At 34.9% G+C, this 19,636-nt stretch overlaps 1 protein-coding gene across 1 annotated transcript in view; it reads right to left on the reverse strand.

Annotated features, from left to right (window-relative positions):
* Nucleotides 1–401: 401 nt before the first annotated feature.
* The window catches only part of Obi1 (ORC ubiquitin ligase 1), a 47,995-nt gene continuing 28,760 nt past the window's right edge, over nucleotides 402–19,636 (reverse strand). The window contains exon 6 of the mRNA XM_046447186.2: nucleotides 402–3,191. Coding sequence (XP_046303142.1) covers nucleotides 1,649–3,191 — 1,543 coding nt within the window. The 3' untranslated portion in view covers nucleotides 402–1,648. The remainder of the gene's footprint in view (nucleotides 3,192–19,636) is intronic.

Genomic DNA, 19,636 nt, shown 5'->3' on the forward strand with positions numbered 1-19,636 from the left:
ATTAGCATTTTTTTCTGTAAAACAAGGCAGACTGTACATATTTCAAACTTTCTAATCTATATGGTCTCTGTTGTAGCTACTCAACTCTACTGCTGTATTGCAAAAGCAGCCATAGATAGTAGGTAATCAAGTGAATATAGCTATGTTACAGTAAGACTTTATTTTAGAAACTTTGAAATGTGAATTTCATGTAATTTTCTTGTGTCATGAAATATTCTTTGGATTAAAAAAAACACTTAAAAAACTAAAATCCATTTTTTGCTTATAAGCCTTTCTAAAATCTGGTATAGACCAGATTTAGTCCATGGGCCAGAGTTGAATGACCCTGTATTATAAAAAATAATTACAAATAAATTTTCCTGGTCTTTACAGGCTAATTCAATATCTGAGACATCAAGACATACAGTGCTTATGACATTCTTTATTCAATTCACATAGAAAAGCATGCAGTATTAATGTAAAACAATAAGGTATTAATGTAAAATGTTCAGTGCACATTAGATAAACAAGTCATTAGCATACAAACCCATTTTTAAAGACGTTTATAGGCATACCAAACATGTTCAGAATAATATACTTTTTCAGAGCCTAAATTAAAACTTGTGCTTAGCTCTTACCTATCCTTATCCCCTAAACTCTTCATTTAGAAAAGTTGTCGTACATACTAGCCAACTGAAACTTCTTTTTTAAAAGAAGTTTAAAGAAATATTTTTTTAAGAAAATAGAGCAAGCAAAAATGCTGCCATGCATTTCCACAAATAACAGTAACATGCAAAGAAGAACATTATCACCATGAAAATCCCTCCCCTATGATATAAGTGGATCAAAGAACTTGGTAAAGAGTGCTTCTGTACCTATATATCTGGAACAATGAAGCTGTGATGTTGAAGCTTCTTCAAATTCAACCATGCCTTCCTTCCAAATTATGCTCAATTTCTGATTTTATATAGACACATATAGATGAGCATATATAAGCTACCTGACATAGAATGAATACTTTCATAGAGAAAATATATTCTTTCACACTAGCAGAACATTTTCACAAAAACTGGACAAAGCACAATTGTAAAAAATGCAAACATATATGTAAAATCTAACAAAAAGTAAAAGAACATTGGACTGAACTCAGAGTGCTATTTCTTCATTAAGGCCTTGCATAAAAGATAGGCCATCACAAAACATAAATAAAGAGGAACACACAAATAACCTACACCCTAGAAAAAGCTTTAAAGAAACTCTTATGAGCAGTATGTAGACAATACTAAAAGTTTTACTTAAGAATAGAGTATTGAAGACAACTGAGCCTCATTAATAAGATTCTGTATCTAACAGTTAAATAAAATTCAAGGAAACAAAACCAACCAACCCAGATACGTATAATATTCACTAAAAATAAAACAATCAAACAAAAACTTTCTCACTACTTTCTCAGGTCCAAAAGATATCTAAATAAAAATAAAAAGACCAAAGTCTTTTTCAAAATGAAATAAGTACAGTGGATACAGGTTAAGTTACCATTCTGACCTGGCATCTGATTAAAGATCATCAATTCAAAACCGTCTAGGACTTTTATAAAGGGAAAAAAGTAACTTTAAAAATTTTTATGTTCCTTTCAGGATAAAACCACAAATAACACCTCCCTAATCAGTCAACTTTTGGTTGCTTTTGATGGACTGGCATTGGAAAGGCTGCTCTGGATTTTTCTTTTTGTTGACTGATTCACATTTTTATTCCTCTTTTCAGGCACAAAGGAAGTAGACCAAGGAGACTGAAGGTGGTTATGAAGACTGTGCATTTCTGAAGACGTCTTAAATAATGATGACCCAAACCTTTGATCTTCAAATAGTCGATGTGAACTACTTAACAAAACACCCTGGGAAAATTCTGTCTGAAACAAACAGCTTGGGGGTTTGATATCATTAGTTCCTGAATTAGAAGTAGAATGGAGTGAAAAATCTTCATTCATTTCTTGGTCTGATGGAGAGAGGAGAAAAAAGGAAGTAGGTTTCCATTCATTTCCATTTTCTAACTGATCAGTAGTTAGAGAACTTTTGGAAAGGTTTAGCTTAGTTCTTTCTTCCAGCTTTTCAGATTCTTCAAGAAATTCACTGCCTTGAGAAGACTTTGATAACCCATCCAAATCCACGGACTTAAAACCATTATTACAAGGGCTCTTGCTATTGTCTGACTCTGACATCATTGAATCCAACTCAGAGATTTTGTCAAGGTAAGCAGCATCCATTGATGCTTCGCTGGATGTTCTTGTCCGATTCATTTCAAAAGAGCGAATACAATTCAGCCTCTTGGATAAACATGAGCCTGACTTCTCACTCAATTTTAATGATATTTCTCCGACAGAATTTGCTATTGTGTTCTCCTCTGAATTTTCAAAATCCAAGCTTTGGGCATAGCTTGTGGAGCAACAATCCCAAAATCCTGTCTTTGGGGAAGTAAAACATTCTGATTTTTTTTCATTTTCATTTCTACTTGTATCATCTTCTGAAGAATCTTTATTACAAACATTTTGAGAATCACAAAAATCATCAAACACCAATTTTCTGAGATGGTTTGAGTGCTTTTTAGAACTTCCTGCTTTGACCACAGAGCTTTCTCTATTTTCTGGTGTATTTAGCTGAAGGCAACTAAGGGACAAAGGAGTACAAGGGGCTGGAAGATCATAAAGCTCTTCATCTTTAAAGGGTACACAGTCATTTGGTTTATTACTCCACTCTCCTTCCAAATAAGTATCCATACTTGTATCTGTCACATCTAACATTATTTCTACTTGTTTTTGGTATATATCTTTGTTCTTAGGACAGTTTGATTCTGTTTTGCTAGTGTTTTCCTGTCGGGCAGAACTGGTGTCAGAGATTCGGCCACTGGAGGGCTTTGCCAGGTGGACAGTAATGGAGGCAGATGAGCCAGGTTGCTTTCTGGCACTATCACCTTGATTCTTCGATGCCACATCCTCCTCACTACTTTTGCTCCCATTGCCATCTGCAGAAAGCGCTCTCTGGCAAATGGAATCCATAGTTTCCTTCTCTTCACTTGAATTTTTTAGTTGTGCAACTTGAGATTCTAGTTCCTCTATATACTTATCACTCCGTTCCAGGGCTTTCTTGAGGCGATTGGTTTCACGTTCATACTGTTCTACTTTGGACTGCAGAGCAGCAACTGTAAACCTTCCAAACCTAGAAGGAATGGAAGGATAATTAATCTCATAGTTCAAGCTGTTTTCTTTTCAAAGTTTAAAAGTGCAAACTGTCCCAGCACATTCTAATTTCACATAACAATGACATTTCAAGCCACTTAGTGAATAGAACAAAGCTATACCAGATATTATATCTTCAAAAATCATTTCCCCACCTATGTACTAATAAGCATATGATTATAGCAAAGATCTAAAAGGATACTGTAGTGGTAGAATCAGACTACTGGTAAGCAAGAGGCAGAAACTCACTGATGATTTCCTTTCCAAGAACTAGTTCTATCAATTCAGTTCATATATGCATGAAGAGTTATCCCCTAAAACAATGGCAAAGATTTATGATAACATTTGAACAGTGGTCCACATCTTGAAATATTTACATTCAATCATTTTCCTATTGTAGAGCAGTGTTTTACAATACATTTCTTATACAATGTCACCTTGTCAAACATAAAACACCAATTTGAAATTCAGAAACTCAGAAGTCTGAGGAGGGGTGGTTTTAAATACTTATTTGGACCCTTTCAATTACAGCCAGGGTCTGTATGAAGATTTTCTGTGGCCTTTCTGAGCAGTAGGCTTTAATTCATTTCAGCTTTACTTATTTTTGGCATTTTACAATTTAGGATATCAATCTCATTTCTTCCAACTCTGAAATACAAAGTCAGTCCTTATGGTTCCAAAATAGTATGCATAAAAACATTTTTACATTTTCTGAACAGGAACATTGTGGACACGGACTAGAAAGAACATATCAAAAATTTACTCTTTTTACCTGGTATTTTTTCCCATTGTTCTGTCAAGAACAGGTACTGGGTTCAGCTCAAAAAATAACTTTTGAGCACCTACTATAGGTTAAGAGGTCTATTTAAGGCGGACACACACATGAATGAAACTATTCCAATTCCAAGGAAGAGAAAATATCCAGCTTAAATTCTATCTGACCACTAAGGAAAATTCTATCTTTCAGGAAACTGTAAGAAATGAGTAAAAAAAATAAGCCCATAAAAAGTATTTTTCCTCTACCAAGATTATTGTCAAGAGCTTCAATCAACTTTTTGATGACATATATTGATCCACCTCTAAGAATTCAGGGATGACCTGTTTGCCGGAAGGTATTTGAAAAGGTAACTTCTAAATTTTGTTTTTATCTTTGTATCCCCCCCCCATTATAAAAATAATTACAATTAAGAAAATTTATTAAGTATTAAAAAAAAAACTATAAAGGAACACAAGGAGCCAACAGTAACTGCACCTCCTAGAATCAACCACACATTTTAGACAGTCCATCACCATCTATAACCCCTGGCCCAATTTACTCCCAGTTCAGCAACAACATGATCCTTGCTCTCTTGTTACTAAGGGAAAAAAGCAGAGGCAAAAGTAAATATAGAATCATAAAATCTCAGGATTAGAAAGGGCTTTAAAAGACATGATTGCTTAATATTGATCTATTCACTACAATTAACTGTGAACTCCCAGGGAGAGTGTACTCCCTTCAACTTTTAAAACACAAAGCAAAACCACGGGCTTAACTAAAACAAAAACAACTACTAAAACAAGTCTCTCCATCTTAAAAGACAAAGTTTACTACTATGAGTATCTGGTTAAGTAAATGACAGTTTTTCCTCTTTGTTTAAAATGTGTTAGCCCATAAATGTACTTGACAGGTGTACTTTTGTGAGAGAAGTATTAAAAAGTGGACAAAGATTAAGTGTATTTCACAAAAATGTTTGTCAGTTATTGACTTTTTCTGGCATAATCAAATAACCTACATGTTTTAAAATGGAAAAACCATGTAGCATGTTTATTTAATGCAAACAGCAAAAGTGACAGCCTTACATTTGCTTACCAAGATCAAATTTGTTCTTTTTTTTTTCAAAGTGCAGTGTTTTAATAAAGGTATCCTCATATGAAAAAAAAGAAAGAAATCAAATGATTTAAAATTAAATCATGCTACTAGATAGTAAGTCAGATGTTACCAAAAGATATAGCTGGGAACTCACAGACCTACATAAGGAATGATAAATGACAAATAAGAATATTTTTCAATAGCAATGTCTTGTTCCAGGTTTTAGCTTGGAATGTCAAACGTATTAAGACACTATTTTCCCCTACATTGTTTCTTTTCTTCTCTCTCTCTCTCTTTTTTTCCTCCCTATGGTGTTGGGAATAAAACTCAGGACCTTGAGCATGCTAGGCAGGTGCTCCATTACTGATCCACATCGCCAGCCTTATTTGTGTTTTTAAGACATAACAAAGAATTCTGTTTGAAATTATTGATATCCCTAACCAAATTTTTTTGTTATTTCAGACAGAAAGCTAAAGTGCTATGAGAACTAACAACAAAGGCCAGCAACAGAATGCATTCAAGAGGGACAAGCAAGTAGGAGTCACTGATGGAGTTAGAAATGTTTTTTCAAAGCTCACTGTCCCTAATTCTCCGAAGCTCCACTTCAACACTTTACAAGTCTATAATACTTAGTGATCAGATCTTTTTACCATGCTAATAAGAGACCCAGGCTGGTAGTCAAACTGACAGAAATATGTAATGAAAGTAATGGAATCAATCAATTAATTAATCAGTCTATGTAATTTATCTGTTTTCTAGCTCCATAAGAGTAGAAGTTTTAAGAGAGTAGGGAATTTGACTGTCTTACATTCACTATTAGATCCCTAGAATAATTCCAATTACACAGCTGTCCCTTATTAAATACTTCTTCAATAAATGTTACTCTCCTACTTTCACATACATGAGTGCCTTACATGAAGATGGTCAACACCACAGAATAAGTAAGCCTAAATAAAGGTCCTTGGTCCTATTTTACATAAGTATTATGAGAGTCACTATATTACTAAACCACATGTGCTTCAGACATTTGACTGTTTACTTTCTTTTATTATTGACACCAAGGAAATCACCCCAGACTAACATATACACAGTATCTGCTTTTTAATTGTACGTTTAACATTCTATAAAGGTTCATCCAAAAAACTTCTGTTTTTACCTTAATAAAAGAATACCAGATGAGACTATTTTTTAAATATATTTATTTTATTTTTGTATGTGGTGCTGAGAATCAAACCTAGTGCCTTGCAAATGCTAGGCAAGCACTCTACCACTGATCCAGAACTCCAGCCCCTCTCACAGACTTTGTTTTTTTGACAGTACTGGGGATTGAACCCAAGGCCTTGTACATTCGAGGCAAGCAATCTACCAACTGAGCTACATCCTCAGTCCCCAGATGAGACTTTTGACAGTACCTGTATTAAATTTGACAAAGGGAAATTTATCACATAGAAATAACATTTAGGGATACATACATGATGTTGTACCTCCATGGAATAACAGTTAGGATAAAAGCTTATCTTTGGAGCCAGGCATGGGCACACACCTGTAATCCCAGAGGCTCAGGAGGCTGAGGCAGGAGGATCAAGAGTGTAAAGCCAGCCTCAGCAACGATGAGGCACTAAGCAACTCAGTGAGACCCTGTCTCTAAATAAAATTAAAAAATAAGGCTGGGGAATGTGGCTCAGTGGTTGAGTACCCCTGAATTCAATGCCCAGTACCTCCTCTTTCCAAAATATATTATCTTTGAGTTTTAAAAAATACTCATTTATTCATGTTAATTCCAGATATTTCCAGAGTACATAATATTAAATGAAACAATGCCAAGGCAAGCCAGAGGGATGGTGCTGGGGATCAAACACAGGGCCTTGTGCATACAAGGCAAGCACTCTACCAACTGAGCTACAACCCCAACCCAGCCAGAGGGATTTCTAAGATCATTTATCATAATTCCTTTTCCTGAGCAAGTTTCAAAATGGGGTATTTTTATAAACATTTCATTAGAGATCTAAAGACTTTGATTTTGAAAGTAGCATGAGGGCCAAAGACTTCATTATGCCACAGAAACACTGTAGAGCAGTTTGGGGAAAGCAACTTCCAATGAAGCATATTCTGCCAGAATCTACAAGTATCAAGGATTTTTTCAGCTAGCAATGCTAACTGAGGCATACATTCTGGATGAGAAACAAAGGATGAGAGTTTGCCCTTGTCCAAACGACTACAGAGGCACAAGATTGTTCCTTCCCTGCTAGAAGTAAAAGAAATTACAAGTCCTACTTATTTGAACTTTGAAACACTGTAACTACAGTAAGAGCATCTCTAAAAAAATATGCTTAAGACCACATTTTTTTTATAGCTCATTACATAGAAGGAACAAGATATGATTAAGAGGGGTTAGAACAAATGAAATAAAAGAGTAAATGTCAGAACTGAGCAATTTATTTGCTTTTTGACTCCCCCATTTGAACTGAAGCTCCAGGAGTGCAGGAAGTTTGATTATTATATTCATTGCTAGATACCTAGAATAATTCCAACTATACAGCAGTCCTTTGTAAATGTCTTGAATAAATATCATTCTCATACTTTAAAGACACAATGCTGCTATTAACTAGTTGTGAAAGTGTTGCCTCTCTGATTCTTAACCCCAGCAAATTCATTAATCCCAGTGATTGCCCAAACTACCAAACTTCAGAAAGTAAATGGCAGCATAATATTCGCATAGTTCTGCACCTTGCTCTTTTCATGAAATTAGTATATCTCGGTCATTTTCCATATTAGTTCAAAAAGAACCCTAAAGAGTTTATTCATTTATTATTATTTATTACTATTTTATTGGTCCATTATACTTACACATAATCACAGGATTCATTCTGATATATTCATATGTAAATAGTGCATAATTTGATCTGTTTCATTCTCCAAATCCCCTTCTCTCTGCCCTCCTCCCTAGGAATCCTTCTAGACTACTGGTTTCTCTTCTATTTTCATGTCATTTTCTTTCATTCTTTTTTTTACTTCCACACATGAAAGAGAGAGGGAAAAAAATATAATTCTTGACTTTCTGAGTCTGGCTAATCTCAATAAGCATATGCAATGGAGTTCCAGTCAGCTGGAACAAAATTAGGTCATTTGCAGAAAGACCTTCTTGAGGAACAAGAGGGACACAGGAGAAGTGAACCCACTTATTCAATTTCATATCTTTTCCTTACTTGTTAGCTGAGGTTATAGTAAAGCAAAGTAAAATTAATCTTTGGATCTGAAACAGCTTTTGTGATATGATCTACCAGACAGGTTTTCAGTGCTTATACCCTTGTTTAAAATGGTTATAAAATGCACAGATTTTATTCACCCTGGTTCAGTTAATAATACCAGTCACCAAACAACATGGGTCAGTTTTTAGTTGTTACATTATATTAACTGTGAGTATTATATTAGGTAAAGTCTTTACTTCTGAATTTTCAGTTCATAAAAAAGTTCAGAAATAACAGATGGGGATCATGGTCAGTAACCAATCAAAGTTTAACAGTAATTGGTTACTGGCATCTACTATGCAGTTAACAGCAAATAATATAGTTGTGCTACTTCCTTGTCTTCTACTGAAAACCCATATGACATTAAAAATAGACAAGCAAAAGACAGAATTGGCCAACAAGATGAAGGTGTAGCAGAGAAAAAAAAACTGTTAAAGCTGGAAGTGAAATTAGAATTGAACATAAATGTAGTTATGAAGAAACTGCTGATGGTTGGAATGTTATGACAATGATAGCCCATTGTCTCCTTAACACATTCAAGAGATTCTAGACATGCCAGAGAAACTTAAAAGAGGCAAACTTATTGACAGAGTTGAGAAAAATAGTTGTGGTAAAAGGATAAAGATATTTAGAGGCAATGCAGACAGACAAAAACAAAAAAAAAAATCACATTAAGCTTGAAGAGATATTTTACTACATTGAGAGCAGAGAGGATAAAATGTTGGAAGTTGAGGGCTGGGGTTGTGGCTCAGTGGCAGAGCGCTTGCCTCGCACATGTGAATCACTGGGTTCGATCCTCAGCACCACATAATAATAAATAAACAAAATAAAGATGTTGTATTCATCTATAACTAAAAAATATTTTTTAAAAATGTTGGAAGTTGGTGCAAATGTAGGAGTGATAATTCATCAAAGTATCCAAAAAATGCCATCATATCATAAGTTATATATATGATGACAAGGCAGATCCTACTGAAATATTCTCTAAGTTTTATACAAAGAAATAACATTTTAATTCTCAATGTTACATAAATATTAGTGCCCTACATACTAATTTAACTGTATTTTCATGTCCATATACTATAATTGACAGTAAGAACTAAAATTTTGACAGATACTATTAAAGACCATCAAACAATTGTAATTTTACCCATTAAGATCTCTTTGCATGGTTTTAGCTTGCATTAATCATTTTGCATTAACCATGCAAAGTAACAATTACTTATATTATAACAATTGTTAATATGAATGAAAACCAATTACATTTATGTGAGCCTCAAAATTTTTTTCTTTAAAGAGTTACCAAATTACTCTAAGAAAGAATGACCCATCCATAGAGTAGATGTTGTAGTACAGTTGCCTGTCTTCATAACTATAATTGTGTATCTTTTCATTATCTGACTTTCAGAGTAAGTCAATCAAGTGTCTTATTTTAAACATACAGAGAAGTAAAATTTCAGAGAAAGGAGCTTTCCATTGTTCCTTTCCCTTTCCTAAGTTATCCTCTGGAAACACAATCTCCCAATTAAGGAGATTCAATGAGTTCACAAACTCCTCTTTTTGATTACAAATAACTTGGGTGAGTAGCCTATGCCATGAGCTCATTAAGAAATGATTGGAGTGGAAACAAAATGAGAAGTTCTGGTACTAAGTCTCTGCCCTGTGAGTATGTGCACAGAGTGGGGGTAAGTAGGCACATTTTATGTAAAGGGAGAACTAGGATTGTAGGAAACTCAAAACCATATTTGGTGGTCAGGGAGAGGGCTCAAATGCCCTGGCATCCTTTTTATCTCATCTAGTTCGTATGAGTTGTTTGCACATTACCCATATCTATTTCATGCTAGTATATGTGTTGGCAGGGCTGGGGAGAAGCACTGTCTTTTAAACTACTAGTGAAGCTCTGGGAAGTATCCCATGTATTTTGATCTGCTGCTGAGTTTTATGACTAGACAATAATTCCTCAAGAGTTTTCTCTTTTAAAAATTAAGCATTCAGTTACAAAAATATTACATTCCTAATTGATCATATGTTGGTTCCACAAAAATGTTACATAATGAGGCATACTGAGAGAAAACAGAAAAAACATATTTCCCTCCTGGAAATTCAAGACAGAAAATTTCTGTTCCTTGGCCCATCATTCAAAAAAACAAATGAAGGGCTGTGGCTGTGGCTCAGTTGTAGAGTGCTTGCCCCATGTGTATGAGGCACTGAGTTCAATTCTCAGCACCACATAGAAATAAATGAATACAATAAAGGTCCATCAACAACTAAAAGATATATTTAATAAAAAAGTGAAATTTTAGCTGGAATTTACCAAGAATAATTATAACAAATCTTTAACAGTAATATAAAGACTACTATTGACAATGATATTGACACTAAGAATAGCAGCAGCTACAATTTATTGTATATATATTTTGGGTCAAATACATTGCTATAATCTTAATGCTTATTATCCCATTTAATCAACATGTCAACTTTATAAAGCAAAACCCATTATTATTTTAAATATAAGAAATGAGAAGCTTACAAAGGTTAAAGCTCTTGTTCAAAGTTATATAATAGGTCAAGTAGTAGGAATCCAAGTCTCTTACTCTAAATGCCACCTCCAAAACCATGTGACCTTGAGATCCCTTTTTAAGTAATATCAGCACCTATTTACACCTGATTTAACTTTGTATCACTCTGTATCAAAAGTATCACACTTTGTATCAAGTTTTATTGAGCATGAAGTCTACTACATGCACAGTCAATAAAATAACATGTTGTACTATTTATTGGTAAATACATTTCTACTACAAACATAGAAAACAAATAAGAAAATTGTAGGAATACATACAGATAGGTGTGTATGAGATCAATAAACATCTATCTACTATTTATGTTCTAGGCACAAACTCAAGAATATTTTGAAACTTTCACAGATCATTTATTAAAGTGGCCTTTCAGGAAAGTATAGCATTGACAGATCTCCCTGGTACATACCAACCCATATATTTTAACCAGAGATATGAAGACAATGGAACAAAACCATGAACTAAAAACAATGTACTTAAATGTGCTAAGTATAAGAACCTGCCTGCCTATCTCAGGGCTATGGTTATAGCTCAGTGGTAAAGTACTCGCCTTACATGTGGAAAGCACTGGGTTTGATCCTCAGCACCACATAAAAATAAAAAAAGGTATTGTGTCAATCTACAACTATTTTTTTTTTTAAAAAGAACCTGCCTATCTCATAAATAATCAGTATGTATCATTAACTATAAGAAAAAGATACTTCTCATATGAAATGCACAAAATCATAAATAAAAATTGCAAGGCCTAAACATATCATAGGTTACTTGTCTCAGGATCTAATTTGGGAGAATAAAAAAGCACAAGCTATGTTATATTGCATGTTGGTTTTATCACACACAAAAAAAAGAAAGCATTTCAATATTTGTAAGAATAACAAAATGCAATTTCTTTCTTAAAGACAAGCTGACATAAACAAGGAAAACAGAGTCAGGCCCTTGAAGTAGTTCTTCCCTCCACCCTCCAAAAGTCCTGTTTAAAAAACAAGGTAGAGTCTGTTTTTCAAGTTTTCAAATGGAAAGCAGCATTTAAAAATAACAGGTCATATTAATAATACAATTTTAAATGAAAATCTTTTGTTTATTTTATTAAGCCAACCATGCATTTGTAGTTAAGGATTTGGTGTTGAAACTAGCAATCCTTAAAATAAACGATCTGAATGGTGGGTGGCAAATGTGAACTGAAAAGGAACAGACTAGTCCCATTTGTGCTAAGTCTTTAATAAGGACTGACCTGCACACAAAGGACTTAAGAAAGAGAACTAAACTGTTGTTTCATGCTAACTACTCCTCTTCCCTGCTTCTGGGTTGACTGAGACTTGGTCTCTGTCTCTTTGGAAACTGTAACTGGTTAGTCTCTATTTCCAAGGCTTCTTTCTTTTCTTCTCTCTGCCCAGCACACTGGAGAAAGCTGCCAAAAATAGGATGCCTAACTCTAAGTACTATTTTCTTCACACTGCCTGTGAGATAGACTACATTTCTTACTGTGACTAAATTTCATTCTGTTTGGTAAATATATTTCATTTCTATTCCATGGAGATATATCCTAATTTTCTCTCTCCTCCAAAAAAAGATTGGCCTTGAAGTCTGTATGACATCAATGGTATCCTAATCTTTCAACAGGACAGAATATTAAAATATTCTATTTATTATTCTTTTACAGCACTACCAGGAGTAAAGGACATATCTTTTCCCAAAATATAATAACAAAAAATCTCAATAGTGTAAAAGAGTTTGACTATTATTGAGTAACAAAATCACACACAAAAATCCTCTGGACTGTTTGTTTATGCATTTTCCACTATCTAAATATACACATTCTATCTCATATGATGAGCAATCTGAAATAAAATAAAACAAGAAAATTGTGATGCAGCTTTCCTGTAATTATTACTCAGGTGAGTTATAGAGGACTAATGTGTGCTGAGGGAGACTATAAGGAAGGAAAACAAAAGAAACAGAAGTCATCCCTATTCTCAAACAGTTCAAAATCTGACAATCATATGCTTCATTATTGGCATGCATTGTAGGTTCCTAAAATATTTTATCAATACAATAAAGACAAGTTGATAGAAAACTGTAGTAACTGTCTATCCCCAATTAGCTGAAAATCCAGAGAAGGGCCCCTCAGGTGGCTGGGGGGCCTGAGCACAACTGGCTGTCACAGTCTGGCCCCAGGGTATCATCAGGCTCACGGACAACCTACAAGTTCCCCTTCCGGGAAAACCAAAGGGCATAGCTAAATCAGTCATCAGATCAGGCTGGGGTCAAATACCAGAAATCATCGTATTTGTCAAAGTAAAATCATGAGAAACAAAAAAAGGCCAGATAGGTCAAGAAGGGGCAATAGCCAAAGTCAGACCAGCAGTGCTGATGACAGAGAAGGCTGGAGAGGCACTGGCATGTCTTGAGACACAGTTTAGGGAGAACAGACCTGTGAACTAGAACTAGGCCACAGTTTAGAGTCAGCATAGAGACAGGTAGGCCAGAAAAATCTGGTAAAGGAAAGAGACTCACACAAGACCAGAGCTGTGCAAGGTCTTAAATTGCCTCCTCTGTTCCCTTTTCTACTTCACAATCTCTGGTACAATTTAGAGAGAAAAACTTCAGGAAATTTCTTGTTTTCTTTATTTGGAGAAAATGCTAGGAACCTCTGATTTTTTCCCCTCTTAAAACTTCTGTATTTTAAGCTTCAAGGAAACTCAAAATCTTAACAACCTGGTTAGTTCCCTGAAAGTGCTAATACAGACCATTAGAGTATAAGGGCTCCTTCCTTCTGCCAGGCCCCAGCGAAGGAATACACACACATAATACACACACACACACATATGTATTTTGTGTAAAAAGAAACATATGTGCATTTAAAAAATATGCCTCAGTGGCAGTGAGCTGGCAGATTACCTCGGCATGACAGTCACAAAACTGATCAGTATACAACATAAATGTTAAAACAAAGGTTATGAGAATAATCAGAAGAATAAAGTGTTCCCTCTGGAAAAATCATAGAGGGTCTCACAGATAAATGACAACTGGGCTAGATTTTAAAGGATGTTTATGAATGAAACAGGAAGAATGAAAAAATAAAGGCACTGGAGAACACCAAAGAAAGCAAGGGAAAGGCAAGAACAAAGATAGAAAAGTACAGCATGACATGGGAAATGTAGGCCCAGTAGAAATTCATCATGGCCACAGCAGAGAACAGAAGGGGAAAGCTTAAGAGGCAAGAAGGTTAAGCTGAAAGTGATTTAGTCAAGAGCCTTGTTTACTATACTAAGAAATTGGGCTTTAATATGCAATCAAAGGAGGGAATCACCAAAGGTTATTTAATAGATGAGGGAGATGACCAGATTCATATTATGGAATTCAGGCAACAATAAACTACATGCTGAAGGTTTACCATGAAAAAGAAGGGTAAGCAGTCAGAGGTTATTAAGAAACGCTAAGCATGAAATAATGTAAATCTAAATTAGTGGGAATAAGAAGAAATGGATGACAAAAGCTTTAAAAGAAGTACATTACAAAGAACAAACGAAACAACCAGATGTGGGTGAGGGAAAATGGTGGAAAAACATAAGACTGAAGTTTTTATTTTTGGGGCTTGGCAGAAGGAAGGAGTCCTTATACTCTTTACTAGATGAGTAGTGAAGTCAATAAGCAGGAAAAATAAGCAAGAAATAAATAATAAGATAATAAATAATCAATAAGCAAAAAAATAAATATTTTTTTTGGGGGGGAATAATGGACACAATTATTTAGAGACAGACAGACACACACACACACAATTACCCCCTCCTACCTCCATCTCCTTTATTTTACAGATTGTGCTAAGACACAGGATTTTCTTACATAGTATTTCCTCTCAAGAATATACTGTCCACATTTAACATAAAGAAAATTATGGCTCTAAGAGGATAAGTAGTGTATCCAAAGTCAAATGGCCCCCTTTCACAGAACTTAGATAAGAAAAGTTGAAATACTTTTCCCCAAAATGACAGAGATAGTAGGTAGACAGAGCAATGTTCAATCCTAGGGCGTCTGGCTCCAGAGTCAGTTTTCAAAATCAACACAATCTACTTATTAACCATGATTTTATTATTTTGGCATAATAATAAGACAAAGTAAGTAAGTAGAAATCCTGAAGGATAGGCTGTTTTCAATTGAATGATTAGGAAAGGTTTCTCTCAACCTGGTAACTAAAGATCTAGAAGCAGAACATGCTAAACAGAGGAAGAATACTTTGTTCTTCCTCTGTTGAATGCAGTATGTTTTAGACACAGAAGAAGGCCAGTAGAGCTGGACAGAGATAAGCCAGGTGGGTGAGAATAAGATGAAAAAGAAAAGGCAGATATAGATTAGCTTGTCAACAGTCTAGATTTCATTTTAGGAAAATGAGCAATTTTATGCAAGAAGTTTAAATAACTTGATCTAAATTTTCCTAAAATATGGTGAAAAAATGAATTAGGTAGAGCTAAGACAGAGTGGAAGCAGCAAAATTTGAATCCAGGCAGTCTATTTCTAGAGCTAAGCTATTTACCACTATGTTTTGTGATGAATTTAAGGCACAGGATATCTGGTGACAGTACAAAATAGAAACATGTATCTGTAGTTCAGAAGAGAAGGTACAGCCAAAGATTTAGTTTTATTTTACAATTCTGATATACAGATATACAGGTAGGTGAGCACTAAGGCCATGAGAGTAGCTGAGATAGTTCAATACAATACAGCAAAAAGGGAAGAAAGCTCATGTCATAATCTATGAAGTCTAATCTTAAAAGAAATAGTACTACTGTCTCAAGAGTATCTAGAACCTTTATTATTCCTTAAAAGAAGTTAGCCCACTGATTAAGACTGGTTTAAAATGACAAGCCTTGGGACTGCTATGTAGTAAAATGAGCTGGAAGCATGAAGACATTATCAAATCCAAAGATCTCACTAAAGACTAAATAACAGAATGCAGAGCATTCTTAAATATATATTAATAGAAAGAGAAGCCTTTAATCCAATTAAACTAATTTTGATAAAAATGACCTGTAGAGTTTTGTACATGAAGCTTTACATACCATACTATTAAGGTGACTTAGCAGCTGAGGGCAAAAACAGCTCCTCTGCTAAAGACTCACACCTGGTGACATGGGCCAATCCCTGCCTGGAGTGGCTAGTGAAAATATAAATAAATAAATGAATGAATAAAAATGGTATAACTAATAGGGAAACCTGGGAAATAAGGTACAACATTTTCAAATGCTTTTCAAATGCTTTCTAAGTAAATTCCTTATACCTCTTTGACCTAAAAAAAATCACTAACAAATGCCTAACCCCATCAAGGACAGATATATCCATGTTTCCTGATTCAGTTTTGGGGGCAGTAACTGAAGTCTAGAGATTCAAGGAATATGAGAAATTCAATACCAAACTGTTGTCCCTTCAGTTTCTTTTCCTTATTGACATTTCCTACCATGAGAAGGTGTGATACTCTTTTGACATTCCCTACAATGTTTAGAGAAGACGATGGTGGATGTAGTGAGTCCTGCTAGCTGCCATGTTAAGTGGGGCGATGACGGTCACAATGGAGAGAGATGAAAATTACAGCATTTCTTCTCTGATAAATTTGAGGAGGAAGCCTCTGTTTCCTGAGCAGTAACATGATGCATGTCTACTACTGAAGAGCTATAGAGACCACTTAGTACTCCTTTCAGGCAGAAGTTGTTTCCTCTTGTTCAGATTGCTTCCTCCTCACTGAAATCTCCATGCTTCAAAGCTAGTCTTAAGTCCTGCCTTTTTGATGCAAAAGGCATCCCATTTGCCATTTTCTAAAGTCATATCACTATCTTCTATTTGGCTTAGTATTTGTTTCATGGCTTTTTTTTTTTTTTTTTGAGGGCAGGGATTGAACTCAGGGGCACTCTACCACTAAGCCTATTTTGTATTTCATTTAGAGACTGTCTCACTGAGTTACATAGTGCCTCACTTTTGCTAAGGCTGGCTTTGAACTCCTGCCTCAGCCTCCCAAGCCACTGGGATTATAGGCCTGTGCCACCATGCCTGGCTTGTTGCATGTATTTTTTATCTCTTGCTTTCATTACACTACAAGTTTCCTGGACCATATTTTGGTGGTTTTAATTTTTAATTATAAAAATTTTTAAACATTCAGAAGTAGAGAGAACAGTATAATTAACCACCATATACTCATCTCCAACATTCAACCATGATCAAGATTTTTGCCTCATTACCCTTATACATACATCTTTTTTCTTTTGCTAAAAGTATTCTATTGTACATTTTTTTTTTTTCAGTAGGCATTTCTAAAACAAAATATGGTGCCACAGACCGAATGTTTGTATCCCTCCTCCAAATCCTATGTTATATTACATCCCTAAGATGATGGTATGTGGAGTTACGGCTTTTGCGGGGAAGAACCATTGGGGGCCTTCAGGTCATAAGAATGAATTCCTGAAGAATGGGATTAGTGCCCTTGAAAGAGGCTCCAGGTATGTGAAAACAAAGCCAAAATATAGCCTTCTATGAACCAGGATGCTGGTCCTTATAATACCTCAATTCTGCCAGCACTTTGATCTTAGACTTCCAGGATGCTGAAAGTGTAAGAAATAAATTTCTATTATTATGAGCCACACAGTGTGTGAGTATTTTGTTATAGCAGCCCAAATGGACTAAGATCAAGGTATATTTTCTTAAGTAGCCATGTTAACTAAACCAAATTAACACTTAATTCCTTGATACCATTCAATATCTGTTCCATAGTCAAATTTACCCAATTGCCTCAAAAATGTTTGACAATCAGTTTCTTATTAATCAGTATCCTAATAAGATGGGTTAAGATGTCTCTTCACACTTTTTGCGGGGAGGTACTAAGGACTGAATCCAGGAGCACTTAACCACGAGATACATCCCCAGCCCCTTTTGAATTTTTATTTTGAGACAGTGTTTTGCTAAGTTGCTTAGGGCCTTACTAAATCAATGAGGTTGGCCCCAAGTCCCTACTGATTTAATGAAGAAATTTACTTATTTTTTCTATTGGATGTACCACATTCTGGATTGATCTGTATGTTTCTTCATTGTCTTAGGAGCTATGTTTTGCTTTCACTTAGCTAATATGTACTAGGTCCAGCTCATGAGCCTCAACTGTATAAAATGCAGTAGATACAACAATGAATACAATAACTATAGTCCTGTTTCAAACAGTTCAAGAAAGTAATAAAAACAAATGTTAATTACTATCAGTTGTGATATGTGCTAAGAAGGGAAAGTATATAACAATAAGAGAAATTATAGCAAGAGAACCTAACCTACTTTAGATGTCAGGAGGAGTATTTATTTTATGTAGTTTAGAGCCCCTTGTACACTGTTAAGTAAAAAACAATAAGGACAACAGTATTTCTGGGTTGGCTGGTGAGTTTTCTTCATATTATTAGCTTTGTAAACTAAAAGATATATCATCATCCCTTGAGTTTTGAACATCAGACCCTATTTTCTAAGAGTCTACATCTTCAGCTCTTTTCATTTTTTTTATTTTGAGACATGGTCTTGTTAAGTTGCTGAGACTGGCTTTGAACTTCTAATCCTCCTGCCTCAGTCTCCCAAGATTACAGGTATGTGCCACTGTATCTGGTCAGACAATCAATTTCTAAGAAAGAACAGATGGATGTTATTGAAACCTAGAGGCATATGCTCATTAAGCTATCTACTACACTTTCCTAATAGGGTTTAATTTAAAGTTGAGAAAGGAAAAATGCCCAGACACATTTTAAGATTTCATATAATGGAAGGCATAACACAGAAAAGACAGTAGCAGAGGAGTTAAATGACAATCCAGACCTTCATTTTAAAGGATTATAATACAGTTTTTTAAGATATTAAAAACAATACCATCTACTTAAGACCAATATACATATTGAAGTCCCCCTTAATTTATACTAGATTTAAGTCTACCTGTTTGGGAAATAGCATCATAGTTGTTTGAGTGTCTTGAAAAAAAAAAAATACATTCTGCTATGGACTGTGGACTGAAGTGAATACTTCCAAAATTCATACACTGAAGTCCTAAACCCCAAAATGACTGTACTTGGGAACAGTTAAGATCAGTGTCCTTATAGGAAGATAAGAGACTAGAGTGTTTTCATTCTTCTATCCCTACTGTAGGGTGTTTTTTATCCCTGTGTAGTGTATTTTTTTAACGGAAGCCTAAGCTGACTAACATAACTTCGTAATTTTTTCCCTCTCTACAGTATCTAAGTCTTAAAGCTCTCTCTTCTGTAATGATTTGTAGAATACATCTGTTCAACTTGTAGGATACATTAGAGACTAAGACCATGTGTATAAAAAGTATTCCTTTATATCTAACCAAGCAGACAAGAGAAAAAATAAGGAATTAAAGCATTTTCTAACCTGAGGGAATGAAATGGAAGAGTGATTTTTGTTTGCATTTACTCTCAAATTCTTGAAATTTCATATTCTTTTCTGTAAAACTAGGAGCTCTCCTAAGGTAAACCATATCTGGATATTTTCAGCTGTGGTCAGCTTCTCTCCAAATCCCACTAGGGTTTGGTGATGCAAAGTAAACAAGGCTATAAATCAAATGCAATGCATTTAATACCTCAATGCATTTCAAATTGATCTGGAATAGGGTCAGCTTAAATCATTTTTCAAGGGAAACTGTTCCTTTCCATGAAGGAAGTTAAAGATGGCAAATCCAAAAGTTATAGTGAGTGGATTCAGATGTGAGGCTGCTTATTTGAGA

The sequence above is a fragment of the Marmota monax genome, unplaced genomic scaffold (assembly GCF_021218885.2).
Source record: "Marmota monax isolate L192 unplaced genomic scaffold, Marmota_monax_Labrador192_F-V1.1 WCK01_AAM20220418_F8-fsc00043, whole genome shotgun sequence".
NCBI lineage: Eukaryota > Metazoa > Chordata > Mammalia > Rodentia > Sciuridae > Marmota > Marmota monax.